Source organism: Nilaparvata lugens, unplaced genomic scaffold, assembly GCF_014356525.2.
Source record: "Nilaparvata lugens isolate BPH unplaced genomic scaffold, ASM1435652v1 scaffold8244, whole genome shotgun sequence".
NCBI classification, from domain to species: domain Eukaryota; kingdom Metazoa; phylum Arthropoda; class Insecta; order Hemiptera; family Delphacidae; genus Nilaparvata; species Nilaparvata lugens.
Genome location: NW_024093992.1, coordinates 1 through 9,608, shown reverse-complemented (window position 1 = coordinate 9,608; position 9,608 = coordinate 1). Strand labels below are relative to the sequence as shown.

General features: G+C 35.4%; 1 protein-coding gene across 1 annotated transcript; it reads left to right on the top strand.

Moving 5' to 3' along the window:
* Window positions 1-1,876: 1,876 nt before the first annotated feature.
* Window positions 1,877-8,450, top strand: LOC120349100 (metabotropic glutamate receptor 2-like; the record flags this gene model as incomplete). Its single annotated transcript, XM_039419058.1, is given in 5 exon segments — window positions 1,877-2,010; window positions 3,288-3,391; window positions 4,974-5,080; window positions 5,083-5,194; window positions 8,288-8,450. Coding segments are annotated over 5 exon segments (620 nt in total), but the record flags the coding sequence as incomplete, so codon positions are not given.
* Between the last annotated feature and the right edge of the window lie 1,158 nt (window positions 8,451-9,608).

Sequence of the window (9,608 nt, the reverse complement as noted above, 5' to 3'; positions counted from 1 at the left end):
TCCTTGGTTTTCATCATCTTTTATTTAAAATTTAGAGTTATTTATAATTTAGTTTTCCACTTTTTTTATCCCTTCTTAATGCATGGTTATTTATAGATTCACATTGAAAATTATTTTAATGTAGTTTAGATCTCTAATTAAAATTGAAATCTCTCTTTATAATTCTAGATATAACGCATATCGTTATGATAACCGAGCTTACGCACAGGCCTTTGTTGCCTATGTAAGCTCTTTCCTATCTGATACAAGAATAAAATTGTGATAGCTCAAGAGTTTATTGTTTAGTATAGTTCTATATTCGTTATTTGATTTTAGTAAGTATATTATATCGTTTCTTGATTGTATAACTTTATTGCTAAGATTCTATGTAACTGCTTTGAATTGTATTCAGAAGGAAAAAATAAATGATTGATTGAATTGAATGACAGCATTAAACTGAGCATTAAGCAAAGAAATATAAAGTTGAGTGAAGCTCGACAATTGGCCAATAGCTCTCGACCAATGGAGGTTGAACTCTACTGTCATTGGCCGAGACTAGACACGCCCAAATATTGAAAACATAGTCATGAGAACCGTTTAACTATAGCAAATGAAAAGAACTTGTGTTTTTGGAAATAATCGTATTTATTAGATATTGAAAACAATACAAAAGTAAAAACAGGCTATTGACCAGAACTTCTTCCATTTACACACTTTTATCTACGTATTTCACAAGACATGCAGTCAAAAATTCAAGTGAATAATTAACTCTCTTACTCACTGACTGTAGTACTTTCGACAGTCTATTAAAATGATCTCGAGACGTCGAAAAACTACAGTCACAGACTAGAAGAATTTGATTATATACTTGAATATTTACTGCATGACGTGTGAAATACACCGCTGAAGAATTATTGAAAGCCAATGATCGAGAAGCGATTTCAGTAATTCCAGTTGTAATGTTACGTCAAACCATTGACAATGTGACGGAAAGACTACATGGATGTTCACATAGAAAAGGAACACACCTGCAAGATGTCATCAACAAAAATGAATGTTACGGTATTTATTCTAAAATGGCATTATTTTACTATCAAATGATGTGAACAACTTTATTTAAAGATTTGTTTTTCTTGAAATTATCAACTTTCAAAATTTCCCGTTCCTCTGAAACATCCTGCACAAAGTGTGTAATACATTGCAGCTCGCAATAAATCGAGAATCCATCATTTAAAGAATCATTTTATTGAAAACGTCACAAGCTGATGGAAATGGTTAGCTTATGGTGTTTAATCGAAGAAACCGAAGCCCATATCATCGTCAGACTCATTCTCTCTCTCCTCCTTCTTCTCTCTTCCTCCTTCTCCTCCTTGGAGGCGGGGGCGACGCCTCCAGCATCATCTTTCTAATATTTCTTAATTTTTACTCAAACAACGTATTTTATTATCATTAATATCGGCAAATAATTATCAGCAAATCATGTTATATCAGAAATGATCTGTATGAGAGTAGATAAAAAGTAGACTGTTCCTTCTATCTAATAATTATTAACGTATTTTTTACAGCTATTCAATTTAAACTGGGCGAGCCAATGCTACCAGAATCGGTATGCAGTCTGCCTTGTGAGGTGGGACCCACCGTCGTCAGACTCATTTTCGCTCTTCTCCTTCTTCTTCTCTTCCTTCTTCTCCTCCTTGGAGGCGGGGGCGACGCCTCCAGCATCATCTTTCTAATATTTCTTAATTTTATCTCAAACCACGTATTTCATTATCATCAATATTGGCAGATATATTATCAGCTAAATCATGTTATATTATTAGAAATGATCTGTATGAGAGTAGAGAAAAAGTAGACTGTTCTTTCTATCTAATAATAATTATTAACGTATTTTTTGCAGCGATTCAATTTAAACTAGGCGAACCAATGCTACCTGAATCGGTATGCAGCCTGCCTTGTGAGGTGGGACAGGCCAAGACCTATGTGGAGGGAGAGAGCTGTTGCTGGCATTGCTTGAATTGCTCACAATATCAGGTAAATCATTCAAATATAAATAAATTATATTTCAAGAACTTTTATTTCTCTCAACATGGGTTGAAGTTACTATGATTTCTTGGCTGTAGCATAGAATAACCTATCTATCTCCACTCCATGGTAACTAATGTGTTTTACTCAATTCAAGAACTTTTTCTCTCAACATGAGTTGAAGTTACCATGATTTATTAGCTGTACCATAGAATAACCTATCTATCTCCACTCCATGGTAACTTATGTGTTTACTCCAATTCGGGAACTTTTTTTCTCAACATGGGTTAAAGCTACTATGATTTATTAGCTGTAGCATGAAATAAGCTATCTATATCTACTCCATGGTAACTTATGAGTTTACTCCAATTCAAGAACTTTTTTTCTCAACATGGGTTGAAGTTACTATGATTTATTAGCCCTACTCCATGGTAACTTATGAGTTTACTCCTACGTATCGTATACTTAATAGTTCATTTATAGTTACTATATAGTATCATATCAGTTATGATAATAAATATCAGAAATACTTAGGGTATAAACCCAGAAAAAGGTTAACACTGTGCTGTGCGAGAGAGAGATGAGAGAAAAATTGGTAAATCATGGATCCAAAGTAAAAAAAACGCTTATAAGAGCCAGGCAATATTTAACGTTTTTCCAGGAGCCAACCAATCGAAGAGCTTCCTGCCCTGCATAAACTTCCTTTAAAACGCCTGGGAAAACGCCTAATATGGGTGTGACCCTCACTGTGCTGTACGAGGAAAAAGGCAATAGTTTTCAACTCATGGGTCCAAAGTTCAAAACGCTCAGATCTTCCAATCCTCTCAACCTCGCTCAAAGTTCAAATCTTTTTTTTAGAGAGAGAACTTGATTGATTGAGTACTTTATTTATGTAGATTACGATATATATACTGGCTTCTACAATTATATACAATGCTTACAATACAGCAAAATTATAGATTATAATTTACATAATACAGACTAAGAAAGTAATTTTTGAATTGTATAGATGAACTGTAAATTTGTGGTGTGCTTTCGGACACTAGGCCCTCATTTATTTATTTTACTAGTATGAATCATCTTTATCTCCAATTGTAATGAGAATCATTATTTCTTATTTAATATTTGCCAGTAATAACAGTTGGGAGGTCATAGAACGAGGAGATCATAGGGGGTATGCATTTATTCACCAGCATGCATGGTGGGAAACTATTATCCCAGTGGTATATTTGATTGCATGTATCCTTGCACAGCCTATGACTCTAATTGTTGTCGATTTTCCACAGATCCGTGACCCTGAGGACGAAACACTGTGTCGGGTGTGTCCATACGGCACCGTGCCTGACACCTCACACCAGACATGTCTCGATCTTCCTGAGGACTTCCTCCGGTAAGAGCATTCATGTGAAAAACTTCATGTATCAATCTATTCCCACATGAGAGAATACAGTGAATTGTCTCTCTATTGCACTCCCATTTTCATAAATCTCAGTACCCTTGTAAATTATCTTGTTGGAACATGATTAATCTCATGACCACCTCTAATACAAGGCCCCGGCCTACGATATTGCAACGTCGCAGTGTAGGCCTAGAATCCAATACATGATTGGTGAAGAAGATCAGCTGGTATTTTCAAAAATCTTTTTCACCAATCATGTATTAGATTCTAGGCCTACACTGCGACGTTGCAATATCGTTGGCCGGGGCCTTGTATTAGAGGTGGCCATGACATTAAACATCCAACAAAATAATTTAAAAGGGTACTGAGATTTAGATTTTTATTTATATTAAAAGTAGCCCTTAAGAAAAAAGACAATAAAATGGTCCCATTTTTCTATTTAAAAGTCTAATTAAATTTTAATTTGGTAATAGTATTTGTTCAGTAATACACAATTCATAGAAACTGTCGGGGAGGAAACAACAGGTCAAACTGTTCTTTTCTAATATAATTATTAAGATAAAAATTTTCTGGGCCACAGACAAAACTCTAAACCACAGCCTCAAATTTGTGACGGGACCAAAACGTGAGTTATTTCACACTGAATCTGGAATCTGGATCACATTGAATCTAAAGTTGCGTACAGATTTACGCGCCGCGAACATGAGCAATAATTCACTTTTAATCAGCTGATGCCAAGCTATACCTGTATCCTATCGTTTCTGTGAAAATACAGATATAGTCAGCTGATTAAAAGTGAATGGCTCATGTTCTCGGCGCGTTCTCATCACGCACCTTTGGAATCTGGATCATAGTCTGAATCTGGACTGGACCAAATCACTTTCAATAGTTAGGTCCATGTTGTATGGCAGTAGAGAAAGATTGAGAACAACGTTGCAGATCCTCCGTCTTGTCAATGCCTTGTATGGACGGTAGCTGGTACAGGTTTATCAATGTTAATATTAACTGTTCATTCTTGTTTAAAATAATCAATTATTTTATAAGCAAGAAGTTATTTTTCAATAATTTCATAATGAATTTCATAACCAAGATGAATATTTTGTAAATTAAATCAATTCTACATTGTTAAAAGATGATCTGGCACAGAACAAAGTGGAAAGAGAAAGCGCTATCCGGTTTGTTGAATGATAGACAGGATAGCAATACCATTGCTAATCAAAACACGCCTTATAACGTGGACCTCACTATAGTAGTCATCTTGTTTTATAGTAGACCTCCAGCTTCTTCTCATCTTGCACCTTACTCACCCCCTTCTTATGCTCTGCTATTACTCCACCTTGTTACAATATGCGTTTTCAACTGTTCTTCTTAACTTTGGATCTTTCGTTGTCCCATCCCTCTTCTTAATTCTACTTCCTCCTCCTCATTTTCCTCTTCCTCATCTTTCTCATCCTCTTCCTCCTAAAAATTTTGATTTAGTGATGAAAAGTGAATGGCAATGAATGGCATTAAATTTTAATCCATATATTCAATTTTGATTTGCTAATAATTGTATAATTTGTGTTATCGGCAGGGCGGAGAGCGGGTGGGCTATCGGCGCCATGTCTTTGTCAGCTTCAGGCGTGCTGGTCACTCTGTTCGTGATTGGCGTCTTCCTGCGGCATAACGACACGCCGGTCGTGAGGCATCGGGACGCGAACTCAGCTATGTCCTTCTGACTGGAATTCTGCTCTGCTATCTCATCACGTTCGTCTTCGTGCTCAAGCCTAGCGATATCGTGTGTGGGGTACAGAGGTCAGTAACACAGAAACCCAGTTGCACAAAAATCTGTTCAATTTTAATCATGGTTGAATCGACGAGAACCAATCAGAGAAGCCTTCTTTTAAAAATTGTCTTCTCTGAGAATCAATCTCTCTGAACCAATCAGAGAAGGCTACTTTGAAAAAAAGGCTTCTCTGATTGGTTGTCTTGAAATTAATCACGGTTAAAATTCAACAGCCTTCTGTGCAACCGGCACAGAGTGTTCATTACTTTACTCAAATCTTAATAAACATGTCTCTTAAAAGTGGGGGTACAAAGGTAGGCGCACACAGATCGTCATCGGACGGATCAGATTTGATGCATTGTTTTCAATTGCATCGTATAGGTATGCGCTGCGCACTCCAATTGCAAACAATTCATCAAATCTAATCATCCGATCGGTCCGATGCGTGCCGTCCGTCCGATGACGATATATGTGCGCCTACCTTTATACAGTACTAGCCGTCAGGCTCGCTTCGCTCGCCATATCCGTCAAGCGGAGCCCCCTGGACCCCGACTGAATCGCCAAGAATGAGAACAGCAGGCTCGCTTCGCTCGCCTGCATTTTTCATTTGAGCATTTTTATCATAATATGTTAGGACGATCCAGTCGGGGGTCCAGACTAAAAACGTCTGGCTAAACGGATATGGCGAGCGAACGAGCCTGACTGCTAGTAATATAATATTCCCAGGAATAGCTCTGATTAAAGTAGCAGTGCCCAATCAATTTTTCCGCGATAATGCATTTCAATCTTCAACTTGGTGCCAACCTAACAAAGGCAATTCAACTTAATGCCAACCTGACAAAATTATTAATTTAGTTTACCATGTAACAACTGTTTCGAAGAGGTACTCTCTCTAGATTATAGTTCTATATCAAATAGGGTATGGACATTTTTCAATTATAAATTAAGAGATAAGAAGAACATACATGCTAAAAGACGAACTTTGAACCCTTAAAAACCACCTTAGAGTTAAAATATTGCCAAAAGATGTCTAGTGTGCCTCTAAAGGGCCAACTGAACAAACCTACCAAATTTGAACGTTTTTGGTCCGTTAGATTTTTAGTTCTGCGAGTGAGTGAGTGAGTGAGGAAGTCAGTCAGTCAGTCAGTGAGTGAGGTCATTTCGCTTTTATATATATAGATACGTATGAGGTACTATAAGATAGCATTACTATCATGTATAAAAACATATATGTGAAGTCATTCAATGTGTAGACTACATAGGTTACAACAGGTCTGCAGTATGGTTTTGTGTAAGATAATGTAAGCATGTCATTTTGCTAAGAGCAACGATTGTTTTTTCATGAACAGTATTTTACCAGTATTCAACGCCTCCAGACTCTTTCCTGTGGTTATATCTCAAGGGTAAAATAAATATAACTTCTATTTCTCCTATTCTATTCTCTTCTCTTCCACTATATTCTAAATAAACTTGTTATGAACGTTACAACGGCTATTAGTAATATTAGTTTGGGGATACTCCATAAAGTGTCAATAAGTATAGTTTTGTACAGTTTGGAAATTTGTGAAGTTTTAAAAGTTTGATCAATGAACGTTTTCAACCCATAACATAATACGGTAATTAAAAATTTATTACAGGATATCAATTATCAAGGGACTTGTCTTTTCATTCATTTATCAATACTACGATTTCAAATCATAATATAGCTATGGCTGAATTAAATAATAATTGCCTTTATTAAGGGCAGAGTGAGAGAGAGCCTTTATTATTGGACTGAGAGATTGATTGATTGATTGAGTACTCTAATACAATACAGCAAAAGTATAGATGAATTTACATAAAATAGACTAAGAAAATAATTATTGAACTGTATATGATACGGAAAAAACAATTTGTGATAACTAAAGATAATATTGCTATGCATCTACATAAATAAAATTGGCGGAGCTTTGGACATATCAATATCCATTCTTCGGAAAGAATATTAAAAATATCTTTCCCACTAACTCTCTACCAAAACGTTAATTTCATCAATTCAACAAAGGATTTATTTATAAATGTAATATTGTAAAAGTTTTAATCGATATGAATATTCAAGAGGGAGAAAACCAGGAAATTAATAAAGTAAAATAATTATATATGTAGATAAGATCAAATCATTGAATATTAAAATGGAGTAGGCTGATAGTAGATCAGGTAATCAACTTTCAGTAATATACAGCAGTATGCAGTGAATAATTAAAATAACATGAGTTTATATAATATACCTATATATACAATTTATTCTATAGCAGGTTTATAGGTTTGTATTGGTGGGATGGGTGAGGGATGATTGTCATGTGATCGTTCTAGGGCTGGACAGTTTCATTCATTTGTTCAAAAAGATGTTTTTTTAAAGTCAGGATGAAGCTCGCTCGGCTCTCGAAGGACCTGATAGAAACAGGAAGTGCATTCCATGCACGACAGGCACTGACTGAAAATGATTTTGTGAAAATAGTGGTTCGATGATTGGATATCCTTAAAGTACTTTCTCCGGTTCTAGTATGTGAAGCATCTATCCTCCTACCTTCAGAAACAAATTTGAAATAGTTCGGATTTCCGTATTTCAGAGATCTCTAACAAGCTTACTATTCGAAAACGTCTTGATCGGGAAGCTTCATGTTGAATACGCAATGTGGGCAGGGTGATATGTTCATGACGTTGGAGAGAGTAGACGAAACGTAGACAATAATTTTGGCAACGCTGTAGCTTATCATTCAGAGTGACTTCATTCAGACAGAGAGAGAGATTGATTGATTGAGTACTTTATGTAGATTACAATAATACTGGCTTATACACTTAGAGAGAGAGAGAGAGAGAGAGAGAGAGAGAGAGAGAAGAGAGAGAGAGAGAGAGAAAGAGAGCAACAAGCTCAGTCCATCCAAAATTGATTACAAAAATGTCATAAACAGTGGCATTTTTAAAAGATAGCCATTTACAACTATTGTTCTGTACAACAATGAAAATTATTCAAATTAGACTTGAACATATTAAAGGTAGCCTACTTTAAAACTATTATCTGTTTTTTATTAAAATTTATTTCAACAAATTTCACTATTTCTGGTATTTTTGTAATTTCGCAGGTTCGGAGCAGGCTTCTGTTTCACAGTAGTCTATGCAGCCCTTCTCACCAAAACCAACCGGATATCGCGGATTTTCAACGCGGGAAAAAGGACTGCGAAGAGACCCAATTTCATCACTCCCAAGTCGCAACTGATCATTTGTTCAGTAATGGTGTCTGTTCAAGTGAGACTCTTTTTCTCTTTCTTCGTCTATTCGCAAAGCTTTTTTCTGTGTGTCCAATAATTCATCGACTCCATTTATTGTTTCTGTCTCCTTTTAATGTAAACTAGTCATTAGTGTATAAGCCAGCATATACTGGCTACTCTACACCTACTCTAGTACATGGGTTTCCCATAGTTGAGTAGGTTAATTTCCAATAGAATTAAATTCCATATTTTTTTATAGATATGTTGTATTATATTTTGTACTTTTCATGTTTTAATCACTTGTATTTTTTTAAAGGGACTAAATTTATTTATTATACTATTTTTCGACCGAGCGAAGTGAGGTCTAAGATTCAAGTCGACGGTTTGACATTTCTCTTAATGTTAAATGTTTATTGTTGCGCATTTACGGCGAAACGCGGTAATAGATTTTCATGAAATTTGACAGGTATGTTCCTTTTTAATTGCGCGTCGACGTATATACAAGGTTTTGGAAATTTTGCATTTCAAGGATAAATGAAGGAAAAAAAGAGCCTCCTTCATACGCAATATTAGAGTAAAAAACAGACTATAGAATTATTCATCATAAATCAGCTGAAAGTGATTACACAGATGTGTGGAGAAGCCAGTCTATTGCTGTATTTTCATAAGGTCTAAAGTTTCAATCAGGTACTTGTGGATAAGAATACTGCATGAGGTCTACTGTTCACAGAACTACTAGTATGAATGAAGTGAAGTAATATCAATATGTGCTCATATAAATGAAGGAAACCAATCTAATCTAATCAAGTCTAATATTGTGGACGAGTATCGGAGTTGACGAGAGCAAATAATTGTATTTTTTGTTTACAATACTGTGAATAGATATCCACTCGCATAGGATGTGATTAATTCCTCGATGTTATCAACTTATAGTAGGGTCGAAGTTATGATGGCAGTAGAGAAAACAGCGTTATCGACTGTCACCTTGATTACTGCCAGGTGATACAGGTATATATGATGCAAAATTAACTGTTCATTCTTGTTAAAAATCATAAATATGATACGATATACGAAATACGATAAATATTTTCCAATGAAGAAATAATAAATTTTCATAACTCGGATTAAATATTTTGTTACATGTAATTGATTATCAAAGTAAATTTCTAAGGTTTGAATATTTCAAGCGTTTCAA